This window comes from Camelus dromedarius, chromosome 7, assembly GCF_036321535.1.
Source record: "Camelus dromedarius isolate mCamDro1 chromosome 7, mCamDro1.pat, whole genome shotgun sequence".
In the NCBI taxonomy this organism is placed as follows: domain Eukaryota; kingdom Metazoa; phylum Chordata; class Mammalia; order Artiodactyla; family Camelidae; genus Camelus; species Camelus dromedarius.
The window spans coordinates 47,280,483-47,307,213 of record NC_087442.1 but is presented as its reverse complement, the minus strand read 5'-3'; the positions used below and the strand labels follow the sequence as shown (position 1 = coordinate 47,307,213).

The 26,731-nt window shown below is 40.1% G+C and overlaps 1 protein-coding gene across 1 annotated transcript in view; it reads left to right on the top strand.

The window, feature by feature from the left end:
• Positions 1-26,731, top strand: part of DNAH11 (dynein axonemal heavy chain 11) — a 280,424-nt gene that overhangs the window by 118,737 nt on the left and 134,956 nt on the right. Inside the window, exons 37-45 of the mRNA XM_031455028.2 lie at positions 2,723-2,815; positions 4,071-4,265; positions 5,128-5,205; positions 7,334-7,470; positions 9,467-9,617; positions 10,634-10,782; positions 17,932-18,082; positions 21,178-21,309; positions 24,463-24,636. Of these exons, the coding sequence (XP_031310888.2) occupies positions 2,723-2,815; positions 4,071-4,265; positions 5,128-5,205; positions 7,334-7,470; positions 9,467-9,617; positions 10,634-10,782; positions 17,932-18,082; positions 21,178-21,309; positions 24,463-24,636 (1,260 nt within the window). The remainder of the gene's footprint in view (positions 1-2,722; positions 2,816-4,070; positions 4,266-5,127; positions 5,206-7,333; positions 7,471-9,466; positions 9,618-10,633; positions 10,783-17,931; positions 18,083-21,177; positions 21,310-24,462; positions 24,637-26,731) is intronic.

Sequence of the window (26,731 nt, the reverse complement as noted above, 5' to 3'; positions counted from 1 at the left end):
TTCTTTATTTGAAAGTAGAGTTGGCTTTTTTTTGTTTTTATTTTTGCCCTACAATTCCCTAGTCTCTGAAATGGGTCAGATTAATACAGACTTTACCCTCCAGTCACTTGCTTTTTGCTGTTTCATTGAAGTGGCTCATGGGCCACAAAAATGACCATTTATACCAGCATCACTATTTGTAAATGGAGCTTTGTGGTCCCTTTTGACTTCAGTCTTTTGGTGACCTTTTGTTAATTCCTGGTAACGTTATTTGCCAACTGTTCCAAGATGAAAGTATTAAAATACCACAGTTACAACCAGATGTGCTCATTTTAAATTACCTGCTGTTGGGGTGAAATTTGGAATCTAAGAAGCAAATTCGTGTCATTTTAACAACTGTGAATTTGCTTCCTAGGGTAAAACATACCAGATTTGATAGCAGGAAAAAATGCTTGTGACAATCTTATATGCAAAAAACAGCATACAAACTGTAGATGTGATCTACAATTTGCATGTATTTTATATTTTATATTATACTGCATGCTTTATAAATGTATGAAGTGACCGGAAAATACATTGTGATTTTAAACATTTGTTTCTGGTAATAAGATTGTGAGTATTTTGTATTTTTCTCCTTGTTCTTGTTGGTAATATCCTTTTTATTTTGTCAAAGAGTCTGTGTTAATTTTATAATGGGAAAAGAAGACAAAAGTGTCATTGGACCTGGGATACATGGAGTTGTAACCATATGCCACTCCCAGGACTAATATTTAGACATTTAATGAGCAATTACTGTGTGAATGTAATGTGTTTATTGCTGATGATCATGAAAGGGGTAAACACAGAACAAAAGAGACAAACAGATTTCTGACTTCAAAGAACTTATGTAGGAGATTCAATTTTCATGAAGTAAAAATTGTAAGAAATGGATCATGGAAAGATTATAGTTTCAAGGAAAAAAGGAGTCAATCAGTGTTAATTGAACAGGTACCATGTGTTATTTTTTTAATCTTGACAAAAACACTACAAATTTGATTTTATTAGTTCCATTTTACGGATGAGGAAACGGAGTGAATAACCTATTCAAAGTTCTCAACTAATAAGTGGCGGGAGCAAGATTCTATTTCAGCCCTTTCTAATCCTTTCAAGGATGCTTAGAGCCATTACAGGAGGAAGGTGTGGGCAGTAACGGTAGAACAGGCAAGGAAAGAGTTCTCCAACTCGGAGAAATGTCAGGGATGGAAGATAAGAAAGAAATTTGTCCAGGACAGAAAAGCTGAGTTAGGAGCACAATCCACTGAGCTATAGGAATGGATTTGAGAAGAATCAGTGGACATTTTTGACCAAAGGACTAGCATAATGAACATACTACAGATTATTTTAGCACTTGTTGGCAATGTTTAATGTTTAGGAGGGTCACCAAGTCTTAAGTCTGTGTCCAGAATTTTTTCTACATTCTATCCTTGAATCTTGTTACTGTGATGACTTAGCCTGCTCCCCAGTCTCCCCATCCTCCAAATACTGGTTCTTTCCCCTCTCCTGCCCTCAAGCCCTAGTCTATTTCTATATCAGTGGCTTTCAAAAGGCTTTTTACCATGACACACAGTAAAAAAAAACAAACAAACAAAAAAAAAACTTTTAAGACTCAGTCCATACATACATACCTACCCCCCAACACACAAGCATGACTAAAGCCAAAATCTTCACCAAACACCTCTTACCCTCACTATTTGCAGTGCACTCTGGTGTTTTTCACCCCATTCTGTTCTATTTCATGTCCAACAAATATGATGATTAAGATGCACTGAGTTGATTTTACTATCTACTAATGAATTGAAGGGCATATTTATACATGTACATGTTTTTTCACTGCTTGCAAAGTATTAACTCATTTTACCCCAGCAACCTTGTAGAGGGGTAGGTACTTTGATCCACCTTTTTATAGATGATGACAGTCAGGCTTGGAGAGATTGACTTTCCCACAGGCACAGCTGGGAGACATCTGGGAGAAGGGTTGTTACTGTGTAGGTTGTAGAGAGAGGGCAGAGGAGCGAAGGCTGGTTATATATAATCAATGTATTGATTCAGTGTACCTACCCTGTGCAGTGCTCTGTGCTAGGACCCAGAGACAAAAGTAAATCAACATGGGCTCTTTCCTCCAGGAGCTCGGAGCCTGTGAAAGGAATCCTCTCGAAATAAGGTGGAAGTCTCAAGGAAGTTGGACTTTATCACCGAACTTGAATAAACAGCTTTGACTGTATTAAATGCCACTGTTAGGGCTAGAGTGTCCAAGTGATGAAGAGGTAGAGTAATTAGGGAAATTAGAGGTCTAGGGCTGGGAGTGGGCAGACTAGCAGGGCTGCTGTGAACAGCCAGAGAGCTGTTCTTGTGGTTGGAGTGAAAACATGGAAGTAATGGAACCCCTGAATTAGCAAGTTTATTGAGAGAGAGGAGCAAGGCGGGGTAGGGTGGATGGAGCCTTGGGGTAAATAATGCATCTAAATGCTGTGGAGAGAAGAGGTTTGCTGACAGAGGCAGAGAATCAGGCAAAAGAAGCAGGACCCTGAAGGGATGTGGTTTTTACAATTTCAAAGACAGAGGATAGGGTGCGTGGGGATATTACTTTACCTCGTTAAGATGCATATTTATCTGAACTCTTGTATCCTCCAGCTTTTACTTCTGGAATGAGAATCTGATTGCCTCATAAAAGTTTTGAGAAAATGTACCTATGTTTTGATTTTAGGATCATTATGACTGGGGACTTCGCGCTATTAAATCTGTCTTGGTTGTAGCTGGCTCCCTGAAACGAGGAGATAAAAATAGGCCAGAAGATCAGGTACTGGAGTGCTAATATGATTTTGTTGAGTGAATAGCTAAACAGCTTCGTACAAATAAAAGTATATAGAGGGTGGACCATGTATAGCATGACTTCTAAAAAGTGTAACATCTATTTTTAATGTAGACTATTTTGAGGACTGTCATTCTTACATATAAACAACCACAAGTATCCTTGAGTAAAAAGATATAATACACGAAAGAAAGTGTGATTTTATAAATGCTTTTGAAATACCAGCCACAAAAAGTATTTTGGTGATCATAAACAATTCAGTAGTCACTGTTAGATTTCCTCACGTACCTTAGAGGAAATCAGATAGAGTTGGGATATTAGTCCTGGAAAAGTCAGGGAAGACATAATCTAATGGAAGAAAGTATGTTGTCTGTTCATGAGATGTAAGATGAGCATGAAGAAAGGAACAGGAAGGGTGCTCGCCTCACACCAGTGAAATACTTAGTTGGTCATCTAGACCTACTAGGGGAATGGCCCACCATCCTTCCTGGGGAAAACAGTAACACTCACACAGTGCATTTTTCTCCGTTAGATAAACAGAGTAATGGATATGCAGTCTGTGTGTATATGCAGTATGGCTTCAGAATTTGGGGGGAAAAAATAGGTTGATTCCTGTGAGTTTCTTTTCATGTTAAAGAATATTTATCGTGTGATTTTCTACTTTCCTTTTGCAATCTTTCTCTTCCTCTCAATCACAATTCATGATTGGGTCAAGATTTTCATGCATTTGTGTGTTCTCTTGTTCTATTATTGTTGGAACACTTAACCTCTTCCTGTAAAAGTCATCCCGATGTTCAAGTTACTGCTTTTAAAATCTAAAGCTCTCTGGTTTTCTGCCAGCATAGAACAAAAACCTAAACTAAAGATAGTTGAGTTCGTCATTCTGAGATTCTCACAGGATTTTGAACAAAACAATGTGATGGTCCTGGTTAATTTACACCCTAGAGTTTGAGGATTATGGAGAGAAGAGCCCCAGATCCTTCCTGCAGTTCAAAATGTTGTCCAGGAAGGAACAGGGCCTCTTTGCCGGCTTTAGTCTGGGTTGTCCATGGTACTGGCTGGCAGAGTGGTTTTTTGTTCTGGTATGTGACCTTAACCTCCCTATAGATAGAATGTCATTCTAATAGAGAACAGTATCTCATGATTTGAATATAAGAATTAAAAAGAACATCTTGAGCAGTTCAGGTGTTTGTTAGACATTGTATTGGCTTTTTCATGAAATGTTTTCTCTTCTCCTTTCTAGGTACTCATGAGAGCGTTAAGGGACTTCAATATGCCGAAAATAGTGACTGATGACATCCCTGTGTTTTTGGGCCTGATTGGTGACCTGTTTCCAGCCCTGGATGTGCCCCGGAGGAGAGCGCCACACTTTGAAGAAGTGGTCAGGCAGTCCACTGTGGAGCTCCACCTACAGCCCGAGGAAGCCTTCATCCTTAAAGTAAAAGGATCTTTGCTTGTCATGGCAGCACCTGGAATGTGCAGTGAGAATAACTGCTTAATTGATGTTGAACCAAAGAACCAACTTGTATATTACCCTGACCTTAAGACGATCTTACTATTTACTCTAAAGCATGCTCATATGGCAGTCTTTACTAAAGTAATTATGAATATAGTCCTCTTCCGTGAGAAGGTGAAAATAAGATGTGATTAAGTCATGGTTTTCCATGTCAGCATACTTCTCATTACTTTATAAAACTTCTTGGTTCTTCTTGGTGACACACACACCAAAAATTAATTTTACTCCCTTTTCTCTCCATCCTAGAGAAAGTTGCAAGTAGAATCATGAGCACATGCTTTTCATGGGGGAGAAATGTCTACATGAATGACCTCATGTGACTTATCAAAGGCTTGTGCATATACATGCTCATTTGGGGTGTAGTGAATGCATGGATGTTAAAATACATATAGCATATCTGTTTTAGATATTCCAGAGAATATAAGTCATTATTACTCAGTGTGGATGATGCTGGCCATATACTGTTTCTGTTCACACTTCATGAAGAGTAATTGACTTTGGAACTAACCCCTGCCATGTACTGAGTCCTTCTGTGCTTCACTTCTGCCTGTGCCAGTGATTCACCGAGTCATGCTTTTTCTTCATTTTCTCCCTCCATCTTCTACATTGGGAGATCCCAGAGAAACTATGCTTGGTATTTGTCATCTATTTTAATTTTCCCAGAATATAATGTTGTCAGCTGGGGCTGGCTTGAGTTATAAGAAAGAACTGTGCAAAAATGGGTAGATTTTGGAAAAACACAAACTTATTAAAGGAAACTAGTGTCTGGCTGTTGGATCTGCAGGTTGTCCAGCTTGAGGAGCTGTTGGCTGTGCGACACTCTGTCTTTGTTGTTGGAAATGCAGGCACAGGAAAGAGTAAGGTATAGTAAACTCCTGTCAGCTTTCAGCTGGGAATGAACAAAATTGGAGGTGGGGGGAGCTTCTTTGAAATCTATTTAAGAGTTCTCTTTGGTGAAGTTGCTCATAATTTGGGGTTAGAATTGGAGACTCTAATATTGCTCTTTGATCAGTTGACACTATTTTCCTTTATATTGGGGAAAGGGAGAGAGTAACTATAGAACATTGCAGTCAAATAAGAAATGTGAATTGAGAGAAGGTTGGGCTCTCCACGTGAGAGGGTTAGCACCCTATTCGCACATTTAGATGTATGCCATCCTGTTTTATCCATCTTTCCATCACGTACCTGAATTATTTTATCCAAAGTACCCATACCAAGAGACTCTAGAATAAGATACCTGGCTTGCAGGAATGGACTGGCCCTGCCCACACTGGTCAAAAGTATTTTCTTCTATTTTCCAAGTTATCCCAGATTCTCCTCCCTATATCAATAAGAAAAAAAACCAAATATTTTTCTTCAATACTCCCCTGGAAATATAGCCCTCTACGGGGCCAAAACAACACTTGAAAAGAAAAGGAGACAAAAACCATATTGTTGAGATGCCTGTTATGTGCTGTGCTAGGTGCATGATGTGTGATTTACTCTGCACAATGATGGTAGGCTGTGGGTATTATTATCCCCATTTTTAGTTCCCTGCTTGATTTTGTTTGGTTTTACTGACTGTCCTGGCAACATACTTGTTTTCTTGCTTGGCAGACAGTATATGCAGAACTGCATGCGTTTTCATTTAGGGTGCTTGCATATGAACGTATTTAGTAACCAGTGACTAAAAATAATGAGAGCAGGCATATGAGTCTTTAGAGCATGAGTGTACATAGAACTTGCCAATATTTAGATCAGAACCCAAAGTGGAACAACTGTAAAGGGAGGCCCTGTGTAGGGATTTTTCTACTGAAAAAAAAAAGTAATAATTGAAATATTAAAGTGGATAACTGATAGACCTGTAATTATTTTGTTAGAGTAAGTTTCAGATGTGGGCCATGGTGCAAGGAAGGATAAAATTAAATTCTATAATTTTCAGTAGATTAATGGTTTCTAAAAATACAAGCTTAATATTCCTAAGACATTCAGTTTTTTCCATCTAGTCTTCACTGGTTCTGTTCTCTTTAGCCTTTACTTAAGCTGATAGAACCAGAACACCAAAGCTCAGGGCCATGTTATTTAGCAACTTATTATTTCAAGTATTTGGCAATTGTCTGTCAGTCCTGTAAACCCCTGTGAGTAGATCAGGATGATAATATCTGAAATAACAGTCATGGCTTTTCCAAGAAAGCAGAATAGTTGGGGCAGATATTTGGGTTAAGGTGTCAGGGAATTAAACAGATGTATACTAAGCACCTATCCTGTGAATTCTTATCCACAAGTCTTCTCTCCTTCAGTGTTCTAGACCCGGGTTTCTTAGCCTCAGCACTGTTGACCTGTGGACTGGGTAACTCTTTGTTGTGGGGCTGCCCTGTCATTGCGGGACGTTTAGCAGCATCCTGGCCTCTGCACACTAGATGCCCAGGAGCACGTCCACTTCCCCCGAGTCGAGATGATCTCCTGTTGAGAACTATTGCTCTAGGTCACAAGGTCTCAAAGTACTTCGAGACCAAGCATCCCAGGCACCAGCTCGGACCTTGTTAGAACTCAGATTATCCGCCCTTTCCTAGACCTACTGAATTAGAAACTCCGGGACTGGGCCCATTCATCTGTTTTAACACCCTCTGAGCGATCTGGATGGATGCAGGGTCAAGTTTAAGAACAATCTAATACAGGCAGAGTGAATTTTCATAGCATGAACAGAAACCCCTATTTACATACAGTCTTTCACTTTGCATACGTGGTTAAAAATCTCAAGTAATAGTGCCTGTAAGTAGTCTACGTTGTTCAAAGCATCAGGTGAACTGATCCTCAGGGATTGTAGGGTTAAATTTTTCAAAAAGAGAATGAAACTGTGCACTTGTAAATTTTTTCTCATTCTCAATCCTAGTACACACAGACTATCTAGGAGCATGTAATGCATAGGGAAAAACCTTGTGAAATCTTTTGCTTTCCATTTGGCTTACATGAGTATTAATTTTCTTAGCTTTTTCCCTTCCTTTTTTCAGATTTTGAGAACACTGAACCGAACATATGTTAACATGAAACAAAAACCCATTTGGAATGACTTAAACCCTAAAGCTGTGACAACAGATGAACTTTTCGGTTTCATACATCATGCCACCCGAGAATGGAGAGATGGCAAGTAGTATTTCCCCTTTCGAAGTGCGAAAATTTTCTCATTTTTTAATCCAGAAAATCATTTCTTAGTTCAAACCAATTTTAGTCACGGCCCTAGATTTACTGTTTATGTGTTGGCCTTATTGGAAATAGAGCAGCTCACAACAGCATTTATAACTATAAATTAAAACTAGGTTTGAATAAGTGGTCAATTAGCATTCAGCAGGTTCACGCGTATTTCATCCCACATCAATTATGTCAGAGCTCCCTGTAAACCAGGAGAGAATTCAACACTAATGCCTCAGGGAACATTTATAAAGTACCTGATACAAGACAGTGACTGAGTTTTAGGCAGCCTCTATTCTAGGTGCTGGGGACAAGTCAGTGGGACATGTTTCTTGCCCTGAAAGTTTTTGCAGACAAGCAGATTCCTTTGTTAAAATCAGTTTTAACATTTTCATTTCAGTAAATGTACTAACTTTGGCATCATCCTTGATTCCTTTGCCACATTCACACCATACATTCAACATCACAGCAAATCCTATAGGCTTTACCATACATATATAGTATACTATATATAATAGTATTATATAGTAATATATGTATTTATATATATAATAGTATTCTAGGGCTTTTCACCTTCTCTGCATCTCCCACATGAGTCCAAGCCACCATCACCCCTTGTCTGTACCGCTGCCTCCCTGTAGTTCATTTTCCATTCAGCAGACAGAGGGCGCTCTTCAAAATGTTAGTTCTCTGCCTGCAATTTCCAGTGTGTTTCATCGCTGTTAGAATCCAATCCTTATCTAAGGCTGGCAAGGTTCTGTGTAACTGGATCCCCCTTCTTCGTCTCTGACCTCATTTCCTGTGCTCTGCCCTTCACTTACTATAATCCGGGCACTCGGGCCTCCTTGCTCTTCCCTGAACACGCCAAGCATCTTCCCATCACGGGCCTTTGTACTTGGTGTTCCCACTGTCTGCAGCACTGGAGGTGCCTTCGTGGCTTGCTTTGTTATGTTACTAGATTGTCTGGTCAAATACCACATCAGAGAAGACTTCCCTGGTGACTGTATCAAAGGACCAGGCCTCCATTCTAGTGTCATTTGCACACTGCTTCTTTCATTTGTGAGACAATCAAAATTTACTCTTGTAGGCTTTCTATCTTTGTTTTTTTTTTTTAAAGGACTATGGCAGGAAGAGAATAATATCAGTTTGTGCTGAAAAATTTGTGGGAGGCTTTCAAAGCATTGACCTTTAGAAAAGGTTGCTGGCTTTTTTATGAATTATGGTGGCAGATTTTACTATATACTGTCACTTATCTTTGCAAAAATACTTCACAGAGGAAACAGAGCTTTCCACATATATGTATCAAAACAGTTTTTTTTCACTGTAGTATTATATATTTGAGTTGTGAACAGTCAGCAACTATTAAATATGCCATATAACGCACATAATACTTAGATGCGTAGTAGTTAGCAAAAAAGGACTGTGGATTTAAAATGCTTTTATCTTTACATCTTGTGAGATAATGATAACTTACTACAATGCCAGTGACCAAATTTCTCAAAGAAATGTAGAGCACTTCTGAATACTCAAACTTTAGAATTATCGCCCTTGACTATTTTTACAGAAAAATGGAGAAAGGTGGAAGAAACTAATAATTTAGCCTAAAACAGGTACTAAATGTATGTGCATGAAAAAGGATAATATCTTCATTTAGTGTGAGTTTTGAGTTTCACGTACTCTGCCTTCTGTAAATCTCCACAGATGTTCTTAAAGGAGGGTACTGTCTTCTTTATTCGACATACAGGGATGCCCAGTCTGAGAGGGTCAGGAAACTTCTCACGGAAAGTGAAACTTGACCTTGGGTCTCAAGCCCAGGTAGAGCTTGTAAAGTATTACTCTTTGCCCACCAGAAAGAGGTGACAAATTGACAGCAAATTGACTTACTGAGTAAGAGAGCTTCCAGTGAAGATAGTACAAATTTATTTGAGAAAGAAACAGCACTCGTTATGTTTTAGGATGATTTACTCTTACCTTTTAGGTCTCTTCTCGTCCATTCTGCGAGAACAAGCAAATCTTACTCATGATGGACCGAAATGGATAGTCCTGGATGGCGATATTGATCCCATGTGGATTGAGTCACTAAATACTGTCATGGATGATAACAAGGTAACACCCCAGTGCTAAACCTTGAAGGAAACACCTGGAGTGCATGGAGTTCCATTTGCTTATTGATTTCATATCAGTTTCCATCCTTAACCTGATGTTCTTTACATTGTTACTTTTTGGATGAGTGACAGTTTCCTGATAATTCTCTTAAATTCCCTTGAAGAATTTAAGGGAATACTTTTTTCTTGCCTGTGTAAGTTTCACCACCTTTAAAGAGAGTTAGGTATGTATCCAAGAATTTAGTTTATGCACATCCTACCATTTTCTAAGAGCTAGGTATAAATTTTTATATCTTATCTTTAAGTATGGAACACTTGGGTAATAAAAGAATGTGTCCCCTATGTTAGTTGGCAAAATTTAGCTTTTGAAATTAAGTAGGTCCTATGGCTACAGATTTGAGTATGCATTCATAAGCATTTTGCCATGGTTAATCCAGAATTTCCAGCAAAAAATAAAGGCAAAGATACAGGTCTGTGAGACATTGTTAAAGCAGCACAAGGTCTCCTGTTAGGGTCAGGAGAAAGAAATCAGGCGTCATCATTACTGCAGGATATTGTTAGTAATTCCCTTAAGCTAACAGAAATTACTGCTTTCTGAACTAACATGTTTATCAGAAAATACAAGTCTGAGATCTTCATACTTGCATGAGTTTCTATAGGACAGTTGAAACTTGTGGTATTTTAGATTCTAAAGAAAGCTTATTTTTTGTGGTATTCTGGCCTTTTCATGTAATCAACTCTTAAAACAAACGTCTTCTATTTAGTAGTAGTTACCACGGCTTTTTAAAGGTTGGCATGAATGGGTCCAAGTTGGTGAGTTTGTTCCTCAGAGGTCAGTGAGCGCCCTGCAGGGGATGAACTGAGATCTTTATTCAGACCGTGTTTCTAACTTGGGCAGTGAGATCTTGGTCTTAGGCACGTGTGCGGGGGAAGTACTGTGTGTTGTTATGGTAGGTTAGTGGCATTGCCTTTGCTCCCTAATGATGGGCCACTTTTGTGCTGCACTGCTCTGTCCAGGTGCTGACCTTGGCCAGCAGTGAGCGCGTGGCCCTCACTCCCTCTATGAGGCTGCTCTTTGAGGTTCATCACTTAAGGACTGCAACCCCAGCTACTGTTTCCAGAGCTGGTATTCTCTATGTGAATCCACAAGATTTGGGCTGGAATCCGTGAGTATTGCTTTTTAAAAAAAAAAAATAGTGGTAAAACATAATGCAAAATGTTCTGTTTTAACCATTTTAAGTGTACGGTTCAGTGACATTGAGTACATTTACATTTGTACAACCATCATTACCATCCATCTCCAGAACCTTTTTATCTTCCCAAACTGAAGCCCCATTAAACAGACTCCCCACTGCCCTTAGCTCCTTCCTACTTTTTCTCTCTATGAATTTGAGTACTCTAGGTACTTCTTATAAGTTGAATCATACAGCATGTGTCCTTTTGTGATGGGCTTATTTCACTTGGCATAATGTCTTATAGCACATGCCAGAATTTCCTTCCTTTTCAAGGCTGAGTGATATTCCATTGGGTGAATATATAGATTACATTTTGTTAATTCCATTCATCCTTCTGTAGACACTTGGACTGCTTCTACTTTTTGACTGTTGGAAATAATGCTTCTACGAACATGGGCATAATCTCTTTGAGTCCTAGCTTTCAATTATAATAGGTATATATGCACACGTGGAATGGCTAGATCATATGGTAATTCTATTTTGAATTTTTTGAGGAACTATCAAACTTTTCTCTAGTGGCTGCACCATTTTATATTCCCACCAGCTATGTACAAGAGTTCCAGTTTCTGCACAGCCCCACCAACACTTACTATTTTCTCAATTTTTTAAATAGCCATCCTAATGGATATGTAATAGTATCCCTTTCTAGTTTTGATTTACATTTCTCTCATGATTAATCATGTTGAGCATCTTTTCATGTGCTTATTGACCATTTGTATGCTTTCTTTGGAGAAATGCCTATTTCAGTTGTTTGCCTATTTGTTATTCTAGTCTGAGTTTTTTTGTTGTTTCGTGAATATTTCTTTTTTTAGTCTTAGGGTTTTATTTTAACAAAAAGCTAAAAATGTATATGATCATTTGAAGAAACTATTAGCAATTAAATTCAAAGCTAATTAATTAGGCTAATTTAAAGATAATTAAATTAGCACCTGTATGCATTTGTCATTTTTAGTTGGACATGGCTTTGTTCACACCTTGTACATGTTAAGACATGTATTTGTTGAATAAGTGAATAAAAAATAATAGTTCCTATGGAGCACTTATATGTAAACATCATTTAGTGAGCATGTGTGTGTTTGTATATATACGTGTAATGTGCATACATTAACAGTGGTATTGCTTTGATTTAGAGCAAGGTTGTTGTGCCCACCTGGTTACTCTTCAGATGCTTACACTTTGCATAATTCACTCTGGTGGCCACTTGTCACCTCCTCTAGTATTCCCACTGTGAGCTGTGGAAACATCTGAACTCTGCACGTGAACACTGGTGTGGGTGTGCTGCTTGTATGAGATGTCTTCTCCTTACCCCTCCTCCGGGCTCTGTGCCCCCAGGGGCTGTCTTGTAGGAACCACTTAATGGGCCTCTTGGCCTCTGGTTTGGCCAACGAGGAGCCCTGGCAGAAAATGAGAGGAGAGAGGAGAGTGAAGGCAGGCTATTTATTCCCCTCGTTCCCTCCCTGCAGGGTCACATCAAGATGACTGTGTCCTTCATCAGCAGGTCACTGCTCTTCCTAAATCTCTGCATGAGATTCTTTCATTCCGGGTTCTGGCAGTCCTTCATTCTGTTGTCTCTGCAGGCGCGGGTGCACTAACCATTCTTCTGTTATTACCTGTGACATGGCTCTCTCCTGCCCAGTTTCCCTGCTCCCTGCCCACCCCTTTGTCAATAGTCCTTTTATTGATCCTTCTCTGTTATCCTGATTTGAAGATGACAGCTGTTCCCTGCCAGACACCTGGCTCATGTCCTTCTCCAGACTGCTGTTACTGTTTTTTTTCTTGGTGGGGGGAGGTAATTAGACTGCTTGTCTATGTACTGATTTGCTCACTGAAAGTCTTATCCTTGAACTCTACCACAATGTAGAGCCATGCCCAGGATTCTGTGTTTAACAATCCTTCATTGGCCAGGGGATGGAGTGATTTTTAAAAGTCTAAATTGGAGAGTTGTTCTTGGACTAATAGCTCCTTTCACCAGCTAGGGTTTTGACTCTCTCCTAGGATAGAGTCAAAGACTCTTCTGGAGAGTCTCCTTCGCTGAAGGAGACTCTCCAGCACCCCCTTGACACCCTTATGGAGAGCAGAGATAGTCCTGGCAACCCGTTTCCTTCAGGGGACCCTTCACCTCCACCGGTGTGGTTCAATTTCAGGAGTGAATCTCATAGTTCCCAAGGTCTGTGTAATTCAGTCATAATAACATATGGAGATTAGTGCTAACAAAAGCTGTCTAAATCCCTATTTAAAGGAAGACTCTTATCTAGAAAGTCAAAGGTCATAGGCTGGCAGAAGAGTCACCCAGTTTGCATTCTTGAGAAAGTTAAGCTTCTCTTCACCATTAGATTCTATCTTTATGGAGGTTTTGTTGTATTTAAGATCAGTGGATAGGTATTAATTTTCATGTGTGAGACCAAAGGGTCCATCCAGGCAAAATAATGAGAATCTTCTGTAAAAGATATTTCTCTATTTTTACCACCTAGTGCCAGAAACTTTCAGTGAACTACAAAAAAAAAAAAAAAAGTGGCTATTTCCAGTTTGGGGAGGGGGACTCCATATTTATTGGATTTTTTTTTAAATTTTGGATAGTTTTTTTTTAGCTCCATATTTATTGGAAAGTTCATTACCTTACTTGAATATCATAATATTAATAATGTGATAGCTTTACATGTATTGACTCCTTTAATCCCCAGTTACCTTCTGAGATCAATATAATAACCTTATTTTCTAGACCAATGTCTACACTCTTGATTTTCCCCAACTTTTTAATTTGTTCAATTATAGAAAAGTTGGAAAGGTGGTAGGCAGTACATTATACAGTCATGCTCTCTTTTCCTACAGTCATCAGTTGTTACCATTTTATCACATTTACTTTCTCTCTGGCTGTACATGCACTCCCTCTCACAGGCACAGAGACACATATATTTTCTACTTTTATTTATTTTTGCTAAATTATCTGAAAGTAAGTTGGAGACATTAAGGCAGTTCATCCCTGAGTACTTCAGCATCTGTCTCCTAAGAACGAGGATATTGTCCTATATGAATATGGTACAGTTAACATACCTAAAACATTTATCCTTGATGCAGTGCTATCTAAATAAACTGTAATTTTTCACAATTTCCCTGCTACCCCAGGAATTTCTCCTGTATCTTTAAAAAAAAAATCCAGCATCAAACAAGAACCATGCATTATACCCACTTATCTCTCTTTTCACCTTTAATCTCGAATATCCCCCCCACCTTTTTCTTTCATGACATTTACAGCTGTAAAGAGGACAAGCCAGACATTTCGAAGAAGGACCCATGGATGGTTGCAAAATAGGTCAGTCGTTCTGTCTACATGTATTAGGGGACATTTTGGTAAAGAACTTCTCTTCTTCCCTTCTACTCCCCTTCTACCTCCCTTTCTCTCTGTCTCTTTTTCTCCCCCCTCCCCTTTTCTTTGCCTTTCTGAAAGTGTCATTTTCTATTCATGGCATCTTTTCTCTTAGTTCAATGGATTACAATTCATGACCAGCTTTATTCTTTTGGATGCTCACACTGTCCCAAATTTCACCAGCAGGAGCCCCTTCAAGCTGGCCCCTTCCATGTTCTTTTGTACTTGTCCTTCTAAGTCTTGGAGCACTTTGCTTTCTGGTTGAGCAAGATGTTTCTGGCTCATCTCAGACTGTCCTTAACCTATGCTCTGTTCAGCCATTTCGTGAAGGAGCCAGAAGGAAGTATTTTTGTGTAAGGGGTGGCATTTAGAATCCAAGATACGGATGCCAGGGGTGCTCATTGCCACTAGTATGTCATTAATTCTAGGCCCTTCAGTGAAGAGTTAGGAAATACATCTTCTTAATTCATGTTGTGGGAACTGACAAGATATTTGGAATAGAAAAGATTATAAAATACTGTGTTCATAGTGTCTCTCTGTAGGCTTCTATTTAAGGAGTGCTGTTACTACTTAACTTTCTTAGAATATTTTTGTCAAAAAGCTATTTCACTAAGCTATTTAAAAGCATAATTTTATGTCCATGCTTTACAGATACAGAGCAATATTAGGTCAAACAACATCCTTAAAATCACATCAGTACATGACTAGCTGTAGAAATCAAATACTATTTTATTTGAATTCTGATTCTAGGTAAAAATTTACTGGAAGAATCCTGGACAATTCCCATATGTCTACTGAGATCTTGAGAGACCCAGAAAGAGCAGGATTTAGAAGAAAATTTCTGAAAACTATGATCAGTGGGATATTTTTTTAGTAGAAAGGAATGAAATGCATAGAACGGGAAAAACTAACAGGCAATGAATTAAATTCATTTATAATTCTTTCAGTTATTAAAATTATTTAAAGTGAGCACAACTGAAAATGGAATCTACCAAACTGTGTGTTGTGTAGCTTGTACATCACGTAGGAAAAGGCAGGAGTATCTCTGGAATTTAGTCTGGTTCCTGGAAAATAACTTTCGGGAGCCTGGTTCCTGGAAAATAACTTTCGGGAGCCACAACTTTGGATCAGACTTCACCTTCTATTACTTGAGCTGAAAATACTCTTTTGCCTTTATCTCTCCCGTTCTCTCACATGCGTTGGACGAGCTTGTTGTCTCCTACCCCTGAAGTCCCGTCCTCTCACCTCTGCAGTCTGGTTATATTTGTAGACATATAGGCTGAGAAGACGTCAGTGCACACTGCAGAGCTGCAGGTCCATTTTTTGAGGCCGCCACGAATGATAGAAAACCCGACTCTTGCTGTGAGGGGCAAATTCTAGAGAGCTCTCGTGAATCCCTGCTATTCTGTATGACAGGATTCCCACCCCAGACTATTTGGGTAAAAAATAAAAAACGTCTTCGGAAGCCTGGAAACTTTGGCTACCTCTGTAGTTTCTAAACTACTGGGCGTTAGACTTCCTGTGATAGACCTAGAGCCCTCCTGGAGAAGGCCACGGCTGGTTACAGGGAACACATTTGCAAGCACTAAGAGCCAAAGATCCTGTGTTAGCGACCTAGACATTGTCAGTAAGAAGTTGCATTAAGGCGTCATCATGTAGCTGCTTCCTGAGGCAGGGGCAGCTATGTGGGTGATCCTTATGTAGATAAGGAGTAAATAAGTATGATGCTTTCAGCTGTATGTTGTATGAGAGCAGTATGTTTCACTGGGCCATGTCCAAATCGGTAGCATCTTTTAAAAATCATGAGAAACTTTGGTATGAAGTAAGGTGGAAAGAATTGCCAAAAATACAGTCTCTATCTTCAATTTTTGCCATTGCCAAAGATAAAAGAATCTCCTAAATTTGCTGTCTTTTAAGGTCTACTAAAATTTAGCAGTAGTTTATACATGGAACTTTAAACTGTCCATATTTAACAATATAGATTTTTAACTTCAATGCTGTATGAGGTGGTTGAATCCTAGCAGATGTAATTTTTGGTTTGTTTCTTTTTCTGGTCGGGATCAGCTGGTCTCCTGGTTTGATAGCAATCACTTCCTGATTTATGGAGGTAACTTGTACAATAGCATCATTTGCTCGTGGGCCTGGGGCGCCTTCCCTTTGAGACTGGCTACTGCCACTGTGGGTCAGTGAAGTAGCTGCTACCTGCCGCCTGAGGGCAAAGCCCACTTTCCCCTTCTGGGCGATGTAGAGGCTGCAGCTCCTGGTTATCCCCGCACAGCCTTCTGCTCCCACAGAGACCAAAGACGGGAGTAGTGGGTAAAGGTAGAATTGTTGAACCCATCAGAGCACCGCCGCCACCTCTCAGGCCCTGCAGGGCACTCCTGTCTTCAGCAGATGTAACAGAGCTAAAAATGGATGAAGATCCAGGCAATCTGACTTAAAGCTCCATCTCCCTGAACAATCGTCCCCGAGCCCCACAAGAAGCTCTGGACACTAAGATTCCACTTCTGCCAGCTTGTATACAGTAAAATGAGCAGCTAGCTGAGGGCTAGGTGTGGCCTTCCTGCCTTCATCCCTAGGAACTAACACTTGCATCCTATTGTTCCGTTGGAGCCCATGGGATGCAACCAGGCAGGTGGGGGGCACCGGGAGCGGTCTGTCCATTCTTCTTGGACCTGGAAAAGTTTTGACAGTTGATATTTTGTAAATCTAACATTACTGTATAGGTAGTTGAATATTTAATAAAACCCTATTGTGAAGCCTTGTGAATATTGAAGGGAGCCTTTTATAAGATAATCATTTCGGCATAATTTCTTGTGATATTAAAAACACGAAATCTGATGTGCTTAAAGCAAGGTCAAGCTGTAACTGGTCTGGTCATGCTGCTTCTCTGTAGGCAGCTACATATGTTTATTACTGCTTCCTATTTGATGAGAGCTTTTTGAGCAATTATTTTTCATGGCACATTGTATGGTTTCTCCTCAGAGACTGGGTGCTACTAAGTTATGTTCCATTTTATTGATAAATATTATTCTATTAATATAAATATACATTATTATACAAGTAATAAATATATTATTTTAATAATATAAATTAACATTAATAATTAGAGCTATTAATGTATCCAAAGTGGTAACATTTTATAAGCTTCAGATTAATACGCATGTACCCAAGCAGGCAATACCATTTTAGAGCCACTTATTGGAACCACATTATCAGCTATCAGATTTGAGTTACACTGAGTCCAGCGGACAAGGAGGGACTTGGAAATAGCCCCTATGGAATTTTCACCTTTTTATTTGTAACTGATTTCTCATTTCTAATAATCAATCCCAATTTTAATCAAGGAAAAATCCCAAGCTGTTTTCATAAATAAAGCCTACTCTCTGAAAATAGTTTCAGTCCTCCAGGAAATGACAAACTGTGCTTCCTTGTAAGTGCTCAGTAATGGCCTACTTATCCTCTATTATGTTGGATTTCTAAGTGCTGTTAGGAATTTCTTTTACATTCTTTTCATTAAGGTAAAAATGGCCATTAAAATAAGTTTTTAAAGGGTCATTTAAAAATATTTGCCATTTGAGAAATAGAATGAAGTCACTAAACCTTTCCCTGAAGTGTTGGACCAAGCTGTGTTGGAGGGGGCACACTTTTGAGTGGGTGGAATTCTGCTTTTCAAGCCCAGTGCTCAACAAAAGCTTTTCTGTGTTCTTTTTCAGCTATGTGGCCAGTTGGATAGACAGAAGGCAGCATCAGTCAGAAAAGGCCAATTTAACGATTCTTTTTGATAAATATGTTCCTGTGTGCTTGGATAAGCTGAGAACGAGCTTTAAAACCATCACTTCAATTCCAGAGAACAGCCTGGTGCAGGTTTGTCTTTGGTTATGCCATTGAACCCTCTAGTCCTGGAGTGGTAGTGTGGCTTGAGCAAAACAGAAGTTCTTGCTTATTCAAAAAGATGAGACGATTTCTGGAATGATTAGGTTGCTCCCCCTTCCTCCCCCAGCCCCTGTGCTCCCCAGTGCTTTTTGCAAACCTCTATCACATGCCTGTATCCCACACTATTTTGTTTGAGTTTGTGGTCTGTTTCTTTCACAGGAATGTGAGCTAGAGGACTGAAGACACCTTTTATTCATTTTTATGTTTCCAGAGATTTCCATAATGCCTAGCACCTAGTAGATGCCAAATATGTCTTTATTGAATCATTGTGTCCCTCCTAGATATGTTTGTATAGAAGAAGAAAAGGGTTACAGCTGCCTCATTTATTTTTCTGTGTCCTAAGGAACTGGCCCAGAGAAGGTGTTCAGTATGTTTTCTGAATGCAGTAAATTCATGCAATTAAAAATGTTGGCCAGCGAGTAAGAGAAAGTTTCTGAAGTCCACCTCGTGGGTGCCACCCCCACAGACCTCCCACTCTCTCGTCCCTTTCTTTTCTCCCCCTCCCCATAATAGTCCTCAAGTCAGGTCAGTCTGGATGAAGAGTTCGTAACATTTCTGGAAGAGATTTTTTTTTTGATCCTCATTGTGAGACAGGTGGGGAGAGTGAAGAGTGTGTATGATGTGTTGTTATGGATGCGGATGAAAATAATGCACGACCCACAGAAATGAAGGTGATGATCTTAATCTCAGCGGGAAGAAAAACTCTCCCCGGCCTTTACAAGAAGAAAATTTCACAAAAGGTTTACAATAAGAAGCCTTAATTTTTTTTCTCTTCAGGAGCAAAATTGGTTTTGAAGTACTTGGTGCCACACAAAGTTACTGTGTGGCACAATTTGTTGGAAGCTAAATTAGAAATAGTCCCAAGCATAAGAAGAAGAGAAAGTTCGGGTTTGGGGATAATTTGCACACCAATTAAGTAAACGATAGTCTTCAACAGTAATTATCTGCAGTATAATTTATTTCTGAAAGCAGGTCTGAATTTATTCATAATGAATTAATTATGTGGTTAGCCTAATTAGACTTCCTCTGGTGTAATACTTGCAAAAAGCAAGTATCGGGTTCTTTCTCACGTTGACTTGTATATTTGTGTTTCTCTGTGGTGTGAACTTCTTCATTCAAGAGCAGTGTGAAGATAGGTCAGTAGGAAGTAATGTGACTTTTGCTCTCACTTCCTCCTTCTGTAGTATTCAGAGGTGGCATTTTATCCTCAACTCCTTTTGGGCTGCTGTTTTATAAAGTAGTCCCTTTGCTGTGACTACTTATAAAGACAGAATTTGAGACAAAAATGAGTATACAAGAGAATGGCTTTTTAAATGGCTACTTTAAGAAATTAAAGTGCTGTGTTTTCCAGTATTTGATACTTCTTTGCTGTACGTTTGGTAAGGTGCGTTAACTCTTTCAGAATACACAGCCTGGTATGAATTTATGAATTGCTGACATAGAGCTTCAAATGTTTTCCAAGTACTGTGTTTGGGAGAAAATGGTGAAATCATATGTTATTAGCATGTTCAGATCAATGGATAATGTCACGTTGAGACCTTGCAGTCTTTTTCGTTTTGATTTTAACACACCTTAGACCAACATGGCTTCTACTCAGAAATAGCAAAGCCTCAGGGTTTTTACATAGTTTTTCTTGATACCACATTGGTGAGTTCTGTTCAATTAGAAGATTATTTTACAATGGCAAACATGGCATAGTATAAAATGATAGAAATCAAGAGAGAGATTGAAACATGTAACAGGTGCTCAGCTATTTAAATTTTAAAAACACTTCCAGATTTTGTCCAGAACTCATTTTGCATGTTACCATGGATTTTCCCCATCTTTTGTGGTTGGGAGGGAAAGGCACACCCATGACTGACTTTGTTGGAACTTCCATTGCTGTGTGTATGATGGAGATAGAAGTCTACTGCTGCCTTCAAAAGCTGGGGGAGGGTTTCATGGATTGTGAGGGTCTGTGGCAGTGCTAATTCACGCAGCCGTTTTTGTACTGTAGAAAACGAGCTCTGAAACATGTTCGTTATGGTTGTTGTTTCATATGAGAAAGACCTTGGTGACAGTCACGTCCTCCTCAGAACCGACCTGATTGCCCCATACCTGGAGTGTATTTCAGACCAATAGAGCACATAGCCATTTCACCTGGAGGGTATGAAGAACAGGTTCCTGAACAGCGTTTCTTCCAAGGCTAAATTTAGTCTCATGTCCCAAAAATGCCACAAGGCCAGGGCTGCCAGTCCGACTTGCTAAATTTATGACAACAGGCGGGGAAATAGCTGCCAAAGGACTAAGGGAAAGTGGGTTATCTAAATGTCCATCAGAGGGAAAGGGTTAATTAACACCTTTCCATCTAGTGTATGTATTCTCAGTGACATTGTAGGGCAACACTTACTGGAAAGGAAAGATGCCTTTAGTTTGTTTTATTTTTATTTATTTATTTACTTACTTACTTACTTACTTAAAATGGTGTACTTTAGTTCTTATTTATGTATTTGGGGGGTAGATAATTAGATTTACTTATTTATTTACTTATTTTTAGAGGAGGTGTACTGGGGATTGAACCTGGGACCTTCTATATTCTAAGCATGCGCTCTACCACTGAGCTACACCCTCTTCTGCCCTTTACTTTGTTTTAAAGTGAGAAAGTGGGCTGTGGAATACTCTGTAGTAGGCTCCCTGTTTATAAAAAAAAAGAGAATAAATCTGTATAAATTTTTTTGATCATATGTATTTCTCTTTATTACAGTGATAATCAGTTGGAGAATTTAAAATACTAGTTTTTTTTTTTTTAATAGTTTGTTGTGACCTAGAAGATCAGTCTGGTTGAAAGTGGCCAAGGTTTTTCCACCACTGACTGAACAGCCCAGAGCACAGTCACTTTTGTGTCTCCCAAGGTAGCAGATCACAGAGCTGGGAAAACTCAGATTATCTCCCAAGGATACTGTAGATTTGTTAACAAGTCCTATCAATTACTTCACTATTGAAAAAAAAAAGTTGCCCCTGAAAAATGGCTGTTTCTTTTTCTTTAGACTATTTGTACTCTTCTGGAATGTTTGTTGACTCCTGAAAATGTACCTTCTGACAGCCCAAAGGAAGTTTATGAGGTCTATTTTGTCTTTGCTTGTATCTGGGCATTCGGAGGCACCCTGCTACAAGATCAGGTATGTGTAGAAATAGTTTACACAACTGGTTTTATTTGGGAGGAAATATTGTAACATGCGATCCGTATGTTTTGTTTTGTTTTTTTTAATGTTATCATAAATCTATGCTGCTTGTCCTGTTCTCTCCTAAGCTTGTGCATTGTTAGGCAAGTTCATTCAGGCTGGTGGTTCTAACCTCGACTGACAAGGCCAAAGCCATGGCTTCCCGCAGATCTCTCTTCTGAGCTCAGGGTTCTTTGTCTCCACCTGCCTCTGGGGCAGCACCAGCGGGGTGCTGTTCCACGGGCACATCCCACTCGGTGTGCCTGAGGCACACCCCACAGCTGGCTCTTTCTCTGTAGTCTTTCTTTTCCTCAGTGATACATTTCTCCCAGTTGCTCTACTTAAAAACCTTTTCCATGGACTATAAAACCAGGTAAAATCACAGGAGTGGGATGTTGATGGCTGAGACCTTTCTATTCCTGATCATAACAGCTCACCTTCCTCCCTGCTGATCCTCTTTTCATCTCTCCAAAGCTGGCAGCCTTCTGACCAGTTACCCTGCCTGCAGGCCAGAAGCTGGACATCACATGGTCACCTTTCTCTCCCAGACAGTCCTTAATAAATAGTCAACATCACCACCACCACCATCATCATCTTTAAATTTTCAGAAGGGCTCTAACTACGAAGCATTCAAAAGAGAGGGTATGAAGTTGGAAATATGAATGAAACAGACCTAAGAAATAGTTCTAGGAGAGCCATTTAGTCAACAAATGTGAGTGTCTACTCTATGTCAGGGAATGTGCTTAGGGCTTTTAATAGGCTATCTCATTGAATTTTCAAAAAAATAAAACCTGTGTATGTAAGTACAACTATCCTTTTTGTTTTACAAAAAGGAACTGAAACTTAGACAAGTTAGCCTGCTTGAAGACACATGGCTAAATAATGTCTGAAGCAAGTTCAAACTCAACAGACGGACTCAGAACCCCTGTTTTTAACCCATGCCATTGCCAGCAACTTCCAAAACAGGTCTGGGTCAGCTCTCCTGGCGTCTCCTATAAATGGCCATTATTGTTTCTCACTTGGCTTCTGAAGTAACTTCCTCCCTGGTCTTTTTGCTTCTGTACTTGCCCTATAATCCATTATCCACTCAGCAGCCAAAGTGATTTTTTTTTCATATAAATTGAATTATATGATACACTCCAGAACTGAAAACACTTTAATGGATTCCTATTGCTTTTAAGGTAAAATTTAAAAACTTAATACTGTTTACAAGGCCTCTAGATCTATCTGGCCCTGTCCGCCTCTCTGCCTTTCTTTCTTCTCCACTGCCACTCCCTCCCCTCCCACCCCACCAGCTGCACTGGCCAGTTTCTGGAGCAAAGGCTCTTTCGTACTATGACATCTTTGTGTACACTGACCTCCTTCTGCTTCCTGGAGTGGCCTACTCCCTAATCTGTGCCTCTTCTCAAAGATGGTTTCCCTGAATATCCAGTTAAATTCACCCAATACTCTGACTTACAGCAAACTTTACTTTCAAGGCACCCATTTATTTATTTCTGTTTTTGATCGGCTTAACCTCTGCTTCCGCCTTGCATCCCCATGTCTCCCTGCCCCCCACCAGCTCTGTGAGAGCAGAACCCCTGCCTGTGTTCTTCCCCGCTATAGGAAACATGCCTTTTAGTTGAGTGAATGAACAATTCCAAGATTTGTCCTCAGAATCACTTTGCTGATGGAGTGGTTAGGGAAAGCACATTTTTATAGAAAGTGAAAGTCGTGTGTATCCTGCCTACAGATAATAAGTAATACCTTCTGAACTAACTTGATGTAAGACCAACTTCTGTAGAATGATTAAAACAAAAAATCCTATGACACCAGTCTGAACATGACTTAAATGAACCTACACTCACTGGCACATGAGTGGTGGTAGCTCAGCTTGTTTGGAAGGCGGAGGGGTAAGATCTCCCTGCCAAGGCTGGTCACCCCTCTCAGCCCCGATCACACTCTCCTGTCCTCTAGCTGTCCTGCCCGTCTCTGCTCATGTGTGCATTCAGCCTAGTGCAGTAAGTGGGCCCCAGTCCTTGGACATAAGGACACCAGAGTTAAAGCAGACTTAAGCATGTCTCTGGAGGAAATGGGAGTTGAAGTCTCAGATAAGTATGAGCTTGCTGAATGCAGTGGACATGCACAGTGTTTTTAGAGATCACCGAAACTCACTTAGCTGGGTCATCCCATGAACGTGGGAGTCCCTAGGCCAGGTCATCCATAGACACAGAGGATTTGTTAGTTGCTGGTACACAGTTGCTGTTTCTCCTCCCCTGTTTTCCAAATCCAATCTTACACCAAAGGGCTTGTATCCATCATCAGATAAAAACAAGCACCTTCTAGCAATGAGATCCTGTCTCCTAACTATAAACTGGAAGCCAGGCATTTGTGACGTTTTCAGCTAGACCCCTCAGCTGTGCTAAGCTGGAAAACCAAGTCCAAGCCTGTCTCCAGCCCTTCATCCCTCATGACAGGGCTTCCCAGACGTAAACCTTCAAAGATCAACAAAATGTCAATAATGATTAAAAGGAATGGAATAGAAAAGCCAATAGTCAGCAACTCTAAGTCAGGGCATTTATTTAAAAGTGGCCACTTATTATCACCATGACTTTATAAAGGAAAGGATATCTTAACACCAAAAGTTGCACGAAGGCCATAAGCTCAAATACAGTATGGTATTTAGATCAGTAATGTTTCTGATTTTTTAGAGTGTTCCTTTGTTCTTGCTTTCCTCATTTTACCATCAGTTCATGGCAATATCGGTAAAAATGAACACCAGTGTTTGATAACCACTGTCTTACAGCATGGTAAGTTGCATGATAGCTTGTTGGTAAATCGAATACTCTAGGGGTGATCCATGGGTCACCTTACCTTCTTTTTAAGTTGGTAGTTATTCCAGAAAATTTGTACCTAATGGATAAATGGCAATGATAGCTCTCTGCCTCTGTGATATGGTCACTCATTATAACTTCCTTATGGGTATTTACTTTTCTTGGGTCATTTACTTAATCCCATTTGTAATTATGAGTCCATGCACTGCAAACAATGTCCCTGTGTGTTTGCAGGGGCTTCGTATGTGTTCAAAATTACCTTTAAGTTTGTACTAACAATTTCTCTTGTTCCCCATAGCTTTCTGGTTATCAAGCTGAATTCAGTTGGTGGTGGCATAAAGAGATGAAAGCAGTGAAGTTTCCATCCCAGGGAACCATTTTTGATTATTATCTGGACCACAAAACTAAGAAATTCATGCCTTGGGCCGATAAAATTCCGCAATTCATGATGGATTCAGATGCACCTCTGCAGGTAAGTGTGTGGAGCACGGTGATCTTCCAGCCACATGGGACTGGTTCAAGCCTTCTTTGTTTGTTTTCGAGCAGTCTTTCTTCTGTCCGATCAATAGATTACTGTTGGTATGGTCAGCATATAACATACTTTTTTGGAGAGAAGAGTCTCAAGGGAATGATTAGTGAGATGGTTATTGTATTTCTACAACTTTTTTTCATTTCCGCTTAATTCTGTAGTAACAGCTTTCTTTTGATTTTCCTAGAAATGTTGTTCTATAAAAACTGGAGGCTTGTTTCCATTAGTTCAGTGATTCTTATGTCTTACCTTGCTGGTTCCTAAGCAGCCCTGTTCACTCTGCCTTCTCTCCTCTGCCCCCACAAGCCATAAAATGAGTGTTTGGTCTCCTTACTCATGTGTTTCATGTTCACAGGGCAGCTCAGAAATCTTAATTAATTTTTATCATTTGCTAATTGTTTCTCGTTCTAAATTGTCCTACATTTTTATGTATCAAGTTATTCTTTAACCATCTTCTTATTCTGCCTCAGTCTGCTTTCCTTTTCATTAGACTTCTTTCTCAAAATCAGGTCATATTGATTGATTTTGGAGCCTACTATTTCTGGCAGTGCCGTATGAAATGCATATGGGTGATTTCTATGCTAATTAGGAAGCCGTTAGTGTGAAATGAAAGAAAAGCCGAAGTATGGGTTTCTTGGAGCTGCAGTAACAAAGCACCACACACTAGGTGGCTTCAGCAGCGTAACTTACTGTCTCTCAGTTTTGGAGGCTAGAAGTTCCAGAAGTAGGTGTTAGCAGGTGTGGTTGCTTCTGGGGGCTCTAAGGGAGAATCTCTCCTAGCTGCTGGTGGTTGGCTCGCAGTCTTGGTGTTCCCTGCTTTGTGGCAGCGTTACTCAGACCTTCATTTGCCCCATGTGTATTCTCTGTATTCAGATTTCTCGTCTTATAAGGACACCAGTCATTCTGAGTTAGGGGCCTACTCTGTGTTAGTGTGCTAGGGACACCGTAACGAACTGCCATCGACTGAGTGGCTTACACATCAGGAATTAATTTTCTCATGGTCTGGGAGGCTAGAAGTCCAAGTTCAAAGTGTCAGCGGGTTTGGTTTCTCCTGAGGTCTCTGTGCTTGGCTTGCAGATGGGCCACCCTTGCTGTGTCCTCACATGGCCTTTTCTCTGGGTACACATCCCTGGACACTGTCGTAAAGTATGTCCAAACTTCTCACAAGAACACCAGGTTGAATCAGGTCCCACTCTGTCAGCCTCCTTTAGACTTAATCACCTCTTTACAGATTCTGTCTCTAAATAGACACAGTCTGAGATGCTGGGGTTAGGGCTTCAACATGAGAATTGGGGGGGGGGGTACAATTCAACCTGTAACACTTAACCATAAGGAAACTTTTAACGTTTTACAACCAAGAAATTCAGAGGTGGGAAGGCCCCAAGTCGAATGAGTTCTGTGATATGATTTTGTCACCAAGGATTCAGATTCCTGTTTTACCTTGGCTTCATTTGAAGACTGATTCCTCCTGATCTCAAGATGGCTCCAGGGGCGCCAAGTAGAAGAGTTAGAGGGAAAGAAGAGTTTCTCATATTTTTTTATTAAGAGTTAAGGACACCCTTCTCAGAAACCCCAGGGCAGACTGCCTCCTGCATCGAGTTCTCCAGGGGTCACATGGCACCCCCAACCCAGTCTCAGGTCAGGGTAATGGGATAGTTGGCCTTGATGAGTCATTACGTGGCTGCAGGAGCCGGGGGGAGCTTGGAAGCTGTGTGAAGGAGGGGCAGGGAGTTGAACCAAGTAGGGCTCTGACAGGAAGGGACAAGTAGACCAGTGGGTGCTGGGAGGCAACCAGCAGGGTCTGATCTACCTGCTTTATATATATTTTGAAATCTCTGTTTCAGCTTAGCCTATCTATGTTACCCCAAAAGGGGAAGGGAAAAGACTCCAGTTCTTGTCTTATCTGAAAGAGAAGAATTCAGATGGAAGATGGAAGCGTTGTATAGCAAGAGATTTTAAAGGTTTTATTAGCAAAGGGAAAGTACACCTGCAAGAACGGGAGGCGGGCTGATCCCAGTGTGGAGAGCAGTGGTCTTCG